This window comes from Calonectris borealis, chromosome 1 (assembly GCF_964195595.1).
Source record: "Calonectris borealis chromosome 1, bCalBor7.hap1.2, whole genome shotgun sequence".
NCBI lineage: Eukaryota > Metazoa > Chordata > Aves > Procellariiformes > Procellariidae > Calonectris > Calonectris borealis.
This window is the reverse complement of record NC_134312.1, coordinates 13,659,022-13,674,632: the sequence shown is the minus strand read 5'-3', so window position 1 is coordinate 13,674,632 and position 15,611 is coordinate 13,659,022. Positions and strand designations below refer to the sequence as shown.

At 43.5% G+C, this 15,611-nt stretch overlaps 2 protein-coding genes across 4 annotated transcripts in view; one reads left to right on the top strand and one right to left on the bottom strand.

Annotated features, from left to right (window-relative positions):
• Positions 1–595: 595 nt before the first annotated feature.
• Positions 596–5,554, bottom strand: TMEM60 (transmembrane protein 60). Of its 2 annotated transcripts, none has more exons than XM_075144597.1 (2): positions 5,351–5,554; positions 596–1,261 (listed from the first exon to the last, which is right to left on the bottom strand). In XM_075144597.1, exon 2 carries the CDS (start codon positions 1,217–1,219, stop codon positions 815–817), a length of 405 nt encoding a protein of 134 aa, XP_075000698.1. In that variant the 5' UTR covers positions 1,220–1,261; positions 5,351–5,554; the 3' UTR covers positions 596–814. The 2 variants fall into 2 exon arrangements, with proteins under 2 accessions (XP_075000698.1, XP_075000697.1); XM_075144596.1 differs by lacking the exon at positions 5,351–5,554 and adding an exon at positions 5,126–5,321.
• A 260-nt stretch (positions 5,555–5,814) lies between these two features.
• Positions 5,815–15,611, top strand: part of PHTF2 (putative homeodomain transcription factor 2) — a 72,199-nt gene continuing 62,402 nt past the window's right edge. For both annotated transcript variants that reach the window (XM_075144595.1, XM_075144594.1), the window contains exon 1: positions 5,815–5,916. The gene's annotated coding sequence lies outside the window, so the exon portion shown is untranslated. The remainder of the gene's footprint in view (positions 5,917–15,611) is intronic.

The window sequence follows — 15,611 nt, the reverse complement described above, 5'->3', positions numbered from 1 at the left end:
AAAAATTCCACATGAGGTCTAGCTTGCCTGCCATGGGCCATAGTTGGAATTTTGCATCCTGGGAAGCTCAGTGACCCTAGTTTCCATTTGACAGAACTGAAGAACTGCTTGGAAGATCTAAATTGGATGTACAAATTAAGCATATTCTCTATACCATATATATACACACATACGTATACTTAAATAGGGCATGTATATGTGTGTACTTGCTCTCGTATCGCCTGTATTCAGCAGGCCCAAGAGCATGCACTGAGCTGGACACTGCCCCCCTGCCCTTAGGATTAGCTAATCCTAACCACAAGCACCATTTTAACTTGAAAAGTCACAAAGACAGTGAAGAGAGCCAGTTTTTCACAGGAAGCTCCTGTGAGTGGGCAAAAAGTCTCAAATTTAGCACTTTATAGAAATTACTGCTAACCCGTTATTTCTTGAGTGACAGCGTAAGTAGTGGAAACTTAAGTCCTCTTTCCAAGGATTACCCAATGTGCTGAATGCTTTGGGATAGAACGTTTGTTTGCTTTGAGAAATCTTCTCAAGGAAGGGCCTGTATCTTACTCCATGTAACAAATAACTATAATAATCATACTCGAACAGCTTACGTTGAACAAATAATTTTATTTACAAGAGCATATGTGACAGTTTTAAAATAAAAAATGGAACAAGTCTATTTTCAGCCTTCAACCTGGTTTAGATAAAGTCTCCACTTTGATTGATTTCTTATTTGGCATTCTAATTTGGAGATAAGTTTGTGGCAAAACTATCATAATCCAGTAACTTGGTACCAATCTCAGCACTGAAAACCACATAGTATAGCTTAGTCTCTTCGTACATAGAAGATATTATATCCAAGTTCAATCATACCTCCAATAAGCAAGGCCCACAAAGGGATAAATACATAGGCTAGTTTCATCGTAGTGAATCGTTGAAGTTTAGCGCAGAGGGCAAGGCAGAAGGCTAACTTAAGTAGCATTGCAATGAGATACCAGGCTTTTTTCTTGATGTTTTGGGAGCCATTGCGGGGGTCGAAGCCAGACTTGCAACGTCCAGCCATTTTTACAATTAACATAACTAGAAGAATAGTATCAAATATCCAGACTGGAATAAAAATGAGGAACCAGTTCCATGGTGCTTTCTCATCCAGCTTTAGCACCAGCATGATCAGGAAGAGTAACGTAAAAAGCCATGTCAGTAGTACTCTTTGCGCCAGGGACATTCTCATTTAAACAGCTTTGAGAGGAAGTCTTTCACTGTCAGCAACAACCTAACAAAACAAAAGAGGGGAGGAAGGCATCAAAAGATGTCACTGCACAACCATGAGGCATATTCCTTCAAGGAGACTAGCTGCTTGTTCTTGCTTCCCCACCCCTTCTAACCTCACCTATGTACCCTTTGCTAGCACTTCTTTTGGAACTACCTTCCTCAGTGAAGCACTCCCTTTTGGTCCTGCCCACCATTCCATTCAAGCGCTGTCAGGCAGCTGTGTAAACAGCCTTAACCTAAATTTGTTCTGTGAAAAAAATTATGCTTTAATCCTAAACTAGCTGTCAGAGTCATTTAGGGATTTTTGTATGCTAAAAATATGTTTAGATCAATTTTCTTCCAGTACTGAGGCATTCATGGTTAACACTTGAAAATTCTCTCCCTATAACAAAATAAGCACAGTAAAACATAAACCAACTACCAAGCACAAGTAACCATCTGGAAGATCCTGTAGTCTGCAGAGCTGCAGCTGAAATTGAGCCAGGAAGCACTACTACCGCTTTCTGTCAAGCAGCAATCTTTAAACTACTAAAAGCTATGGACAATGTTTGCTTTCTGGCAGGTATCTAAAGTATGCAGACACTGGATGACAGGAACACTATTTAGGTTTATTGCCTTGGTAGTATATTTAAATCTCTATGTAGTCATGGCAAAAGAAAAACAAGGACAAGTGCATCTGCCACTACAGTCATAAAAGTAAGTTTTTGTATTTGTAACTGAAAGGCTTTTACCACTGCATCTGCCAGAAGCCTTTCACTGCAAGTGTAGAAAGCAGGGGTGAGAACAACTATGATCTTCCTTACGATTTCATGCCACAAAGATGGATAATTAATATGTACAAGTGAAATGGTGCTGAAATGGGTTTCTTAGTTATTTAAAAAAATTGAGATTTTTCAAAATTTGATAATTCCCTTTAGAACACTGATATTCTTTCACGTGAAATAAGAAACTGAGCTTTGATTTGTTCCAGATTAAAAAAATACTTAAATTACTGAAAGTGAGATGATGTGTTCTGAGGCATCTAATCCTCACCACCAGATGCCGCGAGGGAAGGACAAGACCTGCCTTCCCTCTGTCTCCTCAGAGCCCCCGGCCACAGGCTGCTGCTGCTTCCTCTGTGTTACTACGGGTGCTCACAAGATGATCCGATTAAGCCTATTAAACTCACTGAACAAGCAGAAATCTATTAGCACCTTTTTCTTTTTAACTGGGTTAGTTTTTTGCCAGATTAGCAAATTGAACCAACTTTGTGCTCAGATAAGCATCAGAACCAGAAGGAGGGAAGTAAAAGCTGCTGGCTTAACTGGTTAGGAGATGACCTGCTACATTAGAGCTAGGGGATGACAATTCTGTACACCACTAAAATCATCCTACAATTTAAATCTCTGTCTTCAGATACACAGACCTACTTTTGTGTTCTGTCTGGGTTTGATGTTTCAATGGATTTGATTTAGTGGATAGTAGTGGGATTTCTCTAAATTGGAGTTACTGTCAGTGCATCCCCTCCTTTGTGTTAGGGTTGACACTGTTGTGACCCAGAGCAGGCCAGGTCCTTGAGCTGAACTTGTTAAAAAAAAAAAAAAGTTTAGGACTTTTGTAGTTTGCTTTTTGCTGTCTCAGTTCTGCTCGGATCACCAAAGGGTCTGGCGAAAGCCAGTTACTGGCAGGATGGAACAAAGACCCCCTCATTAGGGAAGGGGTGAAGCTTAGCAGTGACACTAATGTAAGAGTTAATTGCTAAGTAGACAAAAAATTGGTGGAAGTTTAGATAGCATTGCTCTTTTCTTGTTATAGAAACACACCTAAACCAGCTGGCAGGTGCAGAGGATTACAGAACAATTACTATGACATGCCTGAAGTATTTCCAGTATTTTGAAAACATTCCCAATATTCTCAAGTGCAAGTTTGTGGCTAAAGTGAAGAGAGTAGTGATCTGAATCAAAGTTTCAACATTTCTTTCATGAGAACGTTTTTGAAAACTAGGTCTAGAAATCGATGCTACAGATACTACAAGAAAGAGAATCTCTTATTAGCAAACTGGAGAAAGCGGAAACCAACACAACAGACTGGAAACTTGGGCCTGAAAGGAAAAAAGGAATTCAACACTGTTAGAAGTATCAGGTTATCAGATACTCAAAGAAGGTGCTATCAACCTCCAGGTGTCTCTGGAGGAAATAGAAAGCTACTGAAGATGTATTAGATAGGGCTACTCAATTTGAAGGTTGCTCACTTGATGGAATGACTTCCAGTTTTCCTAAGCATTCAGAACCTCTTTGTAACAATTTTAAAAAGCACAGGCAGAAAAAAGCACAGACATTATGCTGCCTTTCTTTGACCTAATTAAGGGATGTAACTGCAAGATTGGGCAGGACTGTGAGGCTCCATTCAATTTTAGAGGCTTTTTTTGATGAAAACTCCAGAAAATCCAGCTGTACTTTTGAGATCCTATAGTCCAAGTAAAGGAAGCTACCAAATTTGAAAGACTGACAGCTGGGGATAGAGCTGACATAATGATGGAGGCTTTGATTACATGGAGCACTTGACCATCTCTCATTAGGAAAGAAAGGAGATTATCGGCAGATTCTCAGCTAGGGGCCAGCTATCACAAGAAGATGGTTAACACTGGAAAAAGGATGCAGATACGGTACAAGCCTGAACTAGCTCTTCTGTGAAAACACTGAAGGAATGTCAAAGGCGTAAAAATAAAAAAACCTCTTGACTCCATAGAGGACTCATATAATTAGTAAGAAGTGAAAATTTTCAGTAATGAGAAACACTATCTAAGTAGCATTACTGACCTTGGTGGGATGATCTACATAATTAAAGTATTATGATAGCTAATTATATCCTGTTTAGAAGGAAAAAAACAAAGAGGAGGGAAACTTACACATGACATTCAGCTCAATATTAATGATAACATAGATCTATAAATTTAAATTTATAACTTGAACATTGCCTAACAAAGTTTAGAAAATGATATTATACTGAAACCAAATTAAATAGAACTCTAGCTTGATTAAATGACATTTTAAAGCCGATTCAGTAGGTATGAGTAATTTAACACCTAGAAAGAAATATTCCAGTAGCCCCTTTTTAAAGTCACATTTAAACTAGTCTGATATGAACACATGTTAGGTATTCACAAGTTCTCCTTGCAATTGGTGCATTCGTAGTTCAGGTAGTCTATGTAGATTTAAAAGCGTAAATAAAGTCAAACTACAACACCCCCTTAACTGGGGTGTTTGTTTTACTCTTTTCCAGTGAAACAGAGACTCCCGAGGGCTGAATTTGGCTGAAAAAAATAAATTCAGAAACTATTCAGAGGAACAGAACGAGGAAACCGGCAAACCAGCCGCGGGTGCCGGGCTGAGCAAAGCCTGCGACAGCTATTTAACAGCCTCTCGCGGTCCCCTGAAGAAGCCTTCAGCACAGGCCCGATCCAGCCTCGGCGGGCACGGTCGCTATCCCCGACCACCTCCACCCGGCACGCCCCCCAGGATCGCCTAGCGCTCCCTGCCCCGGGCCGACTCCCGCGGGGCTGCGGCTCAAGCAGCTGCCGGACGAGCCGGTCAGCGCCAAGCCCGCAGCCCCGCAGGAGGGGGAGGCAGCCCGTCCCTCCCGCCCCCCCCCGCCCCCGTTGGCTAAGGGGAGGTGCGGACGGGCTGGGCCCGGGCCGTTGGCCTCATCCACAGCCCTGCTCCAGCCTTCCTTGCCGGCCCGCCGCCTCCCTCGGTCCCCCCCTCAGCCGAGCCGGCCTTCCCCGCGGCTCTCCCTCAGAGGCCCCGCTTCCCCAGCGCCCCGGGCCGCAGCGGAGGCCTGGCGCGGGAATCGGAGGTGAAAGTCCCCTCCCTCGCCCGCTACCTACCGCACGGGCACGGGCCGCCCTGCGCCACTGCCGCCCTCGCACGGACCCGCCGCCGCCTCCCGCGCAGGGTCGCGGCGCATCCCTCTCCCGCCCGGCTACGTGGGGCCAGCGCGCAGGTGAGGGGGCGGCCGGGCTCTCGCCTCCCGCTCCGCCACAGGAAACTCACCGCCTACCTCACCTCCCGCCCCGGGCCTGGCTATTGGGCAGCGGGGACGCACGTCCTACCGCGCCCCGCTGTCACTGGGTAGCGGCGACGTCGCTCAAGTTAATCCCCGCCTTCCGCCCCGCAGCTACTCGGTCGTGGCGACGCCCATCAAGGTCAGCCAGCCCCCCTCACGGCCGGCGGCTGTTCAGCCTTGAGCCCACCCCCCTCCGTTCTCTTTGCCGCCAATTCGTGCAGGAGGCTGGCTGTCACACCGGCCACGCCCTCTGTCCTGGGGAGCTGTCCGTCAAGCACAGCCCCACCTCTCTCCCACTCTCGTTGGACAGTGCCGCCGCCAGTCACGTCTCGGCCCCACCCTCGCAGGGGGAGGGGGCCCTGTTGGCTACCGACCTGCGCCCGGCCCCGCCCCCGCCTCGGCGGCGCGCGCCCTCCAGGGTGGCGCGCTGTTGCTGCCGCCGCCGCTCGGGCGCGCGCCACCTCACCCTCCTCCTCCCCCCCCCCCCCCCGCCCCCAAGCTGTTGCCTCGCGCGCGCCCGCCGCCTCCTCGCCGTCTCGCGCTCCCCTCGCTGCTGTTGTCTGCGGCGCGCGCTGGCCCGCTCCGCCGCCTCGCCGCGGCACCGGGCGACCGGTGAGGTCGGGACCGGGGGGGGCGGGCGGCGCGGAGGCATCTCCGCCCGGGCGGGAGGGGAGAAGCGAGGCGCCAAGTTCCCCGCGCGGCTGGCGAAGGGGCCGACCGGCTCAGCGGGGGCGGGGGGGAGGCGGCCGGAGCGGCTTCGGAGCCGCGGCCGGGGCGAGGCGGGGGTGCCCGCTCGGTGAGGGGTGACAGGGCGGGGGGGCGCCTGGCTGTGCTGTGCGGGGCGGGGGGTGGCGGGGCGGCACGCGCATCACCGGCGGGGCGCGGCGGAGCCGTCTGCCGCGGCTCCCCTCGCCCCTGGCCGGGCAGCGAGAGCGGGTCCACTGCCGGCCCGCCGGGGGCCTCCCGCCCGCCGCTGGGGGAAGCCTGGCCGGAGGAAGGGCGGGAGGCCCGCGGCCTCCGCGGCGCCGAGGTCCCCCTCAGGCGGGAGCTAGCGCGGGTGTCCGCGCCGCGGCGCCCCCCGGGCCCTTCCCGCCGGGGCGGCGGGGGGTCCGAGGGCGGCTGCGGAGCGGGCCCTTCCCGCCACGCCGTGTAGCCGCATCAGGTGCGGTCCGCTCCAGCCGGTGGAGGGGGGCCGCGCCGTCCTGATGAGCCGGCGGTAACCGGGCACGTTGGCCTCTGATGGCCAAGTTTCTTGTGGGTGGTAGGCGTTTGGTTACGCGTTCGAGGCTGGAGCTGCTGGCCGTTTCCGTACGTGTTATTCCTACTTGCGAAGTCTGACTTCTGCTGTATACACCTTTTCCTTCGTAAGTTGCTTTAATGCATCTTGAGCTGCTTTAATGCCTGTGTCAGGTGATAGGACTTTTTTTCTCCTTTCCTTTAAAGGTCCTAAATTTCGGCATCTTCACCTTCATCTCTGACCTCGTCTCCTGTATTCTTGTATTTTACATGTCTTCCTCTTCTTTTGGTGCTTTCTTTCTTATTCCTTATCCCATTTTTTTCCCCTTTCCACCTTAACCCAATGACAACCTGTTTACAGCTCATGTGTTGTCCTTGGTTTTCAGTCTGGGAATCTAAATGTTAGGCTACTTCCTGTGAGTTAAAATTTCTTCTGGCATATTCATTTCCCTGGTGTTTTATTTGCTGTCTTTTCTATGAGAAACAAAGAAGAGAGCAGTGAGGGAAAATGATTACGTGGTAGTAGAACTATCCAGGTGTTTGCTTCTTTTACTTTTGTTTTTCATACATACTCCCTGAGTGCGTGTGACTCGGGTGTATCAGATTCAGTGACAGTTTTAGTCCATATTCTCAAGCTCTATGCTTGGTATTTTTTCTTTTGCTGCTTTTACATGTTATTGATCACTTGAAAAGTAATGCTGCTGAGTCTTGCATTTTGTTCCAAATTTGCCAGTGTCTTATCCATCTGTCATATAATTAACTGGAAAAAGTAATTAATTGGAAAACCTGACTTGTTGAAAGTACTTTAATTAATGTTCTGAAATTCTTTGTGATGAAACATTCCTACAGAAAATACAGCTGGTTTTACAATTTTGACTCACGAGTTCCCTAACAGGAGTGAGACTAAATACAGTGTGTCATCAGTAATTTGCCCGCTTATATCTTCCTGTTGATGCTGTTAAACAGATGGTGGTATATGTTTTATCAGGGAGAAATGCATCACTTGAAATAACCTGTTAATCCCAGTAAGTGAATCCTAGTATCTTTAGCTGCACTTAGAGTGGTCACTAAGTGGCAGAAGGATATGTTTCTATTATGTATATTAGTGCTTGGCATGAGATGTTTTTGTTTTCGTGGGGTTAGATGCTAAAAGTGTTCTGTGAATAAATCTCTGGGTTATAAATAGCTGTATGTCTTTGGCTATTTCTGTAGCTCTGAAGGTTTTGGTGATCTTCTTTGATTTGCCTCTTTATTTGTGACTCCCTGGAAAGGATAATCCTTTTCTCAGAAGTCTTATTTTTGTTCCAGTAAGGAGTTTATGGACTGATGTATGTACGCACATCATGCTTCTGTCAGTTTTGACTTTTTTTTTTTGCCACAGAGCTCTCCTTTACAGTATTTGCAAACAATTTTTATTTCTGAAGGTGAAGGTTGAGAGCGATATTTGGAACCGGTGTGTTTAAGATCCTGATCCTCATTTGAAGTGGAATGTTTGTGCAGTTGAATTTTCTGTTGCTATGTTTTGCTGCCAGTGTATGTTTTTATTCTGGGTATAAATATTATAAAGGATAAAACATGAGCCTGAGTCATCTGAAAAAGAATTTGGAAACCTAGTTAGTTTAATTTAATGCTTGTAGTAGAATTTTTTCCTCTTGTATTGTGTGGAATGTGACATACAAATAAGTTGTCAGTAATTGTTGGGAACTCCGTGGAGCATTTCAAGTATTCCGGTAGTACTGGATTTCTCCCAAAGCAGAGTTAGTTCAGCTTGTCTCAAAAAGTTGATCCCAGATGTATCCATAGCTGCCTGATATTGGTGTGAATTCTGGGAGAACTCAAAATCCTGTAGGCTTTGAAATAGGAAACAGAGTATTGATGTTGTATTAGAAGGGAGGCATAGGTGCATCAGAAAGACTTCCAGTCAACTTTGTTTGAGGCGGTTAACCAGGCAGCGAAGGGTGGAGCGGCTCTTGGAGTTGAACAATGCTGTTCCTGTCACAGCTGGCAGGGGTCACTGGAAAGCAGTGGACATTATTTCTTTCCCAGTTCTCCAAAGTTACACATACTGTCTTCCCAGGCTTTTTCTAAATATTGTATCTTCTACTTGTTTATAGTAGAAATTTTGTTAGAGAAATAAAAACATCTTTTTTTTTTTTTTTTCTTTTCTCAGGACCCCTGTGAGTGAGAGTGATGACAGTCACAGGGTGGGTTTTTTTTGTCTGTGAGGAAGTTCTTTTCGTAATAAACAGCATGCTCTATGGATTCATCACCAAACAGTTTATGTGAATTTTTAGCTAGGCTTACTAAGGACACAAAGCTTGTACAATTATTTTGTTTGTCTATCTTCTCCTGTTTGAGTAACTTCTTTAGCCAGTCAGATGACAAAACCAAATTTAATGGCAACTGAAAGACATTAAGTACCTACACAGTGATAAATTTTTATAAAACTTTTGACAGGTAGTGACCCAAATTAATATTCCGACCTGAAGAAAGGCAGTTATAATTGAGTCCCTTCTTTCTTCAGAAAGAGAGCAACTGCTGGCCAGTCTACTTGCTAAGCTCTGAGCCATCATGGTGCGTGCTGCTATTGGCCCAGCCAAATAGTTGGGGCAGTTGGTAATACGGGTGGGGGGCAGGCAAAAAGTGTTGGGTGAGGTGGAGAAGGACAATAGGGAGCCATGGTACACTGGTAAAAACAGACACTTAATTGCTTCTGCCCACGGAACAAGGTAGGCCTGATTTTTCTGTAATGTTTTTTTGTTTTACAAAGGAAACAAAACAAAACTCTTTTAGGATACCTCTGTCAGAGGTACTGCTCCTTCTGACTGTTCAAGGACAGTTGACCACTACTTACTCTAAGATGTGTAGTGGCATGAAAAATAAAAGATTTTGAAAGCTTTAAATACCATGTTTTCTCTCTTGAGTTTACTGTGCTGTTTTCATAAAGGTCCTTCTTGCTGGGTGCAGAGGAAATGGTTAACTATTTGAAGAAATTATATTCAAATTTGTAAGGAGAATACAAAGAGCTTAATAAATTGCCTATGGGGAAAAAAGAGTTAATAGTAATTAGGGCTATAATGTGTTACGGTGTAATGTTTGGGTATGCTCTACATGTAATCATAGAATAGTTGAGGTTGAAAGGGGTTGCTGGAAGTCATCTGTCTGATCCAACCCCATCTCAAATCAGGGCCAGCTTCAAAGTTAGAGCAAACGTATACATATAGAGAGATACCCATTACGTTGTCAAGAAATTTGGAAATACAGCTTATGTTTGTGGGTTTTGTTTAGTTGGGGAGGGTATCAGAGAGCTCATAGAGCTATTCTCTTGTTTCTTAATGTAAATGTGTAAAGCGGATTTTTTCCAAATTCACTTCTTCTGGGAATACTCTTTAAGTGAGACATGTAGTGTTCAGTATTTAATTTTTTGTTCATTTGAGGTGGACTTGGTAGATGTACTCCAGAGAGACTAGATGGCTTCCTGGAATGAGTCCAAGCATTGGATTGAACTCCTGTTTGCAAATACATTTGTGGTTCTTGTTCTTAAAAAATAAAATACAATTGCAAAGAGTGAGAAGAAATTAAAGCAATGTAGCATCAAAAATGAAGTCATGCAAGCCTTGCATTTTGGAAGTTGGCCAGCGCCAGATGCTTTTGGGGGTTAGGTGGTTGGCAGATGCCAGCCTGGCAGCTAAACACTCTTCGTGTTCAGCTGTCTTAAGGGACAGTTTGTTCTATGCTTGCCATGTTGCTCATACGCTTTCCGTGGTATTTGCTACTGGCCATCATGGGGTTGGGTTAGGTAGAGAGTTTGTATGGCCAAATACAGCCCGGTGATCTCTTTGGACATTTTCTTGCATCCTGGGTCATGAAGCTTGAGATTCCCTCAGCTGTGTGTTTATTTTTTTCTTATTATTGTGTGTTTAAATAGCTGCTTTCTTTTTGAATCTGAGTAAAATCTTGGCTTCAGTGACTTCCTGTGGTACTGAGTTTAACAGTCTAATTATGTGTTGTAATATAATATTTCTCTGTTAAAAGTTTGGCTTTGCTATCCTCTAAGCTCGGTTAATGAATGAAGTTCCTTGTGTTATTGGAAGCTGTTGTTTTCTTGGCTATATTTTCTGTCTATTTCTTAAAGTCTCATTTAACTTATAATTCCTTATTTTTCTGTTCATACTTGCCTGTCTCAACGGGAGAGTCTTTCAAGTGGTTGATAATTCATAGCCTTTCTCAGAACACCTCCCCCTCCCCCAGTATTTTAATATTCTTCTTCAAATAAAATACATGCATTTCAGATCAGAATGCACAAATGATCAACAGAGCTGTACTACAGTGTTTTCCTTGTCATTCCTCTTTTATTCAGGTGTCTCTGTGCTCTTCTGACTATAGGATATTGAATGGAAGAGCTCACTGAGCTGCCAAATTTCCTTTCTGGGTTTGAGATACCTGATTTTGAAGCTTTGTGTGGTGTATGTAGTTCACTCGGCCCCCCCCGCCCCCTTACAGATATAATTTACATTATTGATACTAAATTCTGTTTATGTTGCCTATTCATTGTTAAAGTTGATCAATCTTCTTAAACTTTGCTAATGTAAGATCAGTTGTCATCTGGAAATGTTACTACTTCAGGTTTTCTTTTCTTCTCTGGTGTATAAAAAATATAGTGAGCACTGCTGGACCTATTTACAGAAGCTTGAGGTTTGGAATAACAGGGCAGGGCTCAGTTCACACCATTTAAAGACTTAGGCAGTACTTCATAAAAACTCTAGGCTACTGGTCTAAATAGGGGGAGGAGGACAGGGGAAAGGGTCTTAATTAGTCAAGATTAACTCTGTTAATGGTACTTCTGAAGGCTTGCCGGTGGAGATCCAGAGTGTTCAGGTTGGCTTCAGTCAGAGCTGCCTCACTACTGGCAATGGCATTAGTGCTCATCTTACTCTGCGGACTGTAGATCTGTGGAGCTAATTCAGGCGAAAACTGCTTATTTACTTAGTAATGGTAGTCAGATCCTTGAAGCTTGCCTCTGTGTTTGGCTCCAATGCTGGTAAAAAGAGGGATGGAAGCTGATGACTGAGGAGGAGGGTAGACTCTGGTAATACTGGTTTGGAGAGGTTAAAATAGTTGTGAAGCCTTGCTAGGCCACCCTGACCTTCGGTGTCGGACCTTAGGTGTCTTTAGTGAGTGATTTCTTTTGCTGCAAGTTCCCTCTCAAGAGCTCCGGGAACGAGGAGAAACGTAGGGCATCTCTATTTATTTGTAAGCTAACATTAGCTGTCAGTGCCTGATGAAGTAGTGGCATGATGAATGTCTGTGTTCGTCTTTCTCATAAAATTCTAATGGTTAGCATACTTAGAAAGTTGGAAGTCCTGATTTCTGAGTGCACTCATCCTGAGTGGCTTCAACGTCAAAACCTCTGGAAAGAGCTAGCCACCAGGGCATGTGTATACTGAATGAGATCCTGAATGTCTACCTCTGTCACCACAGGGTGTTCAGGTACGTGAAAGCTAGAGGAACATAAAGAAAGCAGACTAGGAAGATTTAGTGTGAGTTTAGTTTTGGAATTGGGATGCTTCTATGTGAAGGGGAACGGGGGTTCCCAGATGAGCTCCCTAGGATTTGTGTGCACTTTGCCGTGGACTGACACTGAATGGAAGAGCCCTGTGTGATCCAAGGAGCTTCTAGGCACCTGAGCAGGCAATAAATAGGCTGTTTTATTCAGACTGGATGCTGCTATTAATCTTTATTATCCAATTAGCCTATTGCAATGAAGAATGTTGACCTCAACATTTTGTGCAATTTTCTGGCTGGTTTTTGATCTGTGGCAATGTTTCTTTTCACAAACAGCAGTCTATTTAGAAGTCTTTGACATCCTTCCAAAGGCTCTTTGAAAGTCCACATATGTTTTATCACTTGCTCTTGTTTATCAGTTAGTTTGACATGTTCAGAAATACTGATAGACTAAGACATGATCCTCCTTTGCAGAAACTGCTGATTAGACCCTATCAGATAGTCTTTCATGTATAATAGTGTTCTATTTTATTGATTGTTTTGAGGAGCTTGCCAGATACACATGTAAGGCTTGTTACCCTGCAGTTCCTTGCTTGGATCACCCCAGAGACTTTTTAAAAAATATAGGCTCAGCATTTGCTACTATGTTCCTACAGAACAGTGGCTGTTATAAGAGACTGCAGCTTTTTCTGACAGCTCAGCCGCTTCATGCCTCAGCTGCTTCAAAAACTTGCTGGATAACTATTTGTAGAACATGATGCAAACTTGGTCATTTAGGAGTGGTTTTCAACTTCCTGACTGTACTCATCGAGAAGCCACAACTCTGCTGTGCATTGCCTGGTGACAGATAAACACATCTGCCTAAACACCAAGTCAGTATTTTCAGTGAGCAAGATTTATTGTTGCAGGAAATTAGTGTTGTGTTTAGAACAGAAGGAGGAGAAAAGCATTTTATTTCAAGGTGGCCACTATATTTTGGGTTTGGTTTTTTTTTTTTTGAATGTTTGTTAAGAAGAGTGTGTATATAAATGAAAAACATAGTATTTATAGAAATTCTATTCCTTAAAGTTGTTACAGTTCTAAGAGCGGATGTATACATGCAATATTTCAGGGATTTCTCATTATAAGATTGTAAGTATGTTTAATGGGATATGTATGTATGTATGTGTCTAGTATTCAGTACAAAACACAGGAATTAAAAAGAGCAGAACTTGAGATTGACCATATACTGTGGTTTTTTTTTTTTTTTTTAAAGATGCAGCATTTTCAGAAATGTCTTGGCTTGTAGATCTAGCATGCTGGCATTAATTACTGCGTTTGGATTAGCGGGAATTTTGTAACTAACATCTCTTATAGAAGAACAGGCAAAATTAACTTGATTATAATCCACTTTAAGGGCTTGAATTTTTTCCACTTCATTAAACGGTAGAATATGCTTAAATATTAGGACCTTTTTGCTAATTAATAAATAGCGCAGCAGGCTCAGGAGTAAATTATGAGAGGCGTAGAATCCTGGACTTCTCAGTACAGAGTCCTTCCCCCCTATTTTTACAAGTAAGGTAACTATGAAATTGTGTCATGTCACTTCAAATGGAGCCATAAACAGAAACCAGTTATGTAACAAAATTAGGAAATTTGCACAGACCTTAAGGCTGAGGGTGTAGATTCCAGAAATGGCTACAGCAGTTACAACAACTGCACGCAGTGTTCTTTTCCCAGAACCTGAAATAAATCTCAGAAGTCCTGATACTCAACATTTTGCTACTATTTCAGACAGTTGTGTAATTCACTGGCAAAACAAGTATTCCTTGGGAGACAGTTATTTTCTGTGGTACTTCCTTGCTAGTCTGTCCTTCAGATACTGGCATTTTTACTGTGGAAGTGAAGATGGTTAAGTCAAGCCTACTTCCCATCAGAATTTGAAAACTGATTCTCGCTGCATGCTTTATGCTGCAGCTGCAACTGTGAGAGCTTCCTGCTTGTGATGGTAAGTGATAAAGGGCATGAGCTTATAAGGAAGAATAAATATGCAGTGGCAGAAATGGGATCAGATACTGTGGTCTGTGGGCAAAATACGGAGGCCTGAGAAGGTATCTGTTTTGCAGTAACTGGAGGCACAGGCAGGTATGGACATGCTGCGAAATGTCTGTATGTGTCATGATATATCACATTTGGTACATCTGTGTTCATAAAGAACAGGACTTGATACACAGCCGCCAGCATAGGGTCTGATTCATATTTTATTGTTGCTGTTGTTGGCCTGATAAACTCCTCAAAGAAACAACAAAACTCCCCAAACAGGTATCTAGGGATGTTCGATGTTTTTTTCATCAGTTGTTTGGGAGTGATTGTTTTTGGGTATTTTGGGGTTTTTTTGAGATAGAGTGAAGAATAAAGTTTGAAAATTCATTCTCTTTCATGAGTCTTAGGAATGCTGGTATCTAAATTTAGAAGAGTTGTTGTTCTTTGCGGAAAGCAAGTATGTTAATTCCTTTTTATTTACCAACTATCATGCTGTTCCTTTGGGAAAGCAAGTATGTTAATTCCTTTTTATTTACAAACTATCATGGCCTTGGATTGCAAGGCAACAACTTGGGGGGGCCTTGGCTGGCATGGCAGCAAGAGTACTTTTCGTGCTGGCTGCTGGATATGGTCCTTAGGTTAGCAGTGTCTGAGTTTTTAATTTTATTTTATTTTTTTCCTTCCCTTTGGGTGCTTCAGATTTTCTTAAGGCTAGCTGAAAGGAACGTGATAAAACTTCCGCTGAAAGGTGTGAACCTGGGAGTGACAAGTTTCTCATTTGCTTGTATATAATTTGCAATTCTGAAATGCTGTTTTGAGAACAGCTATGCATAGATAAAGTACTTAAACAGAACACTGAGTGTATTATATAGTATTTGATGTTCCTTTTAGAAAAGGAAATGTAGGTTTAATGGTTTATTTGTAATGCACTTGAAAAGAATGTGTCTTTTGAAACACTGCTTCAAGGGTTTAATCCTGTTCTTGGTGGCAGTGGCAGAACTCCCATGGATGATTTGAGCATAGGAAGGATGACTCCTGGTAAGTTTTAGTGGTGTATTTGCATTACATTGATACCTGTGATGGTTTGTTTCGTCATGGCAGAAGCAGCTTTTCAGTCAGCAGCGGATGCCTAATATGACTAAGCTGTTTATTGGGCTCATTTAAAATTCACTTAAAATATCAAATAATGTCAACAATTTGATGATAATATTAACTTCTATTTTGATGTTGAACCTGGAAAGTGACAGGTTTTTTCCTCATTAAAGTTATTTTCTAGCTGTGTATCAGCAGGTATAATGTTTTCTTTTTAAGTGAGTTTGTGTGATACAAATGTTGCTACAAGATTAGTAGTTTAGGTCATAGGCTTTACTATTCTGATTCATCGTCTCTTCTTACTCTTCATACCGGGAAATCTTAGTGAAATTATGCCTGTGATTGTGAAACTGTAATATGGAGGATCTAACATAATGGTAAAACAGTTCTGTTGTGGAAAGCAGTTGAAATCAAGTTCTAATATTCTCATGGCTCTATGCGGTAACTTTTTA

Bases quoted from the DNA above. Each gene is read 5' to 3' on its own strand.
- TMEM60 (XM_075144597.1), bottom strand. From the start codon at position 1,219: ATGAGAATGTCCCTGGCGCAAAGAGTACTACTGACATGGCTTTTTACG.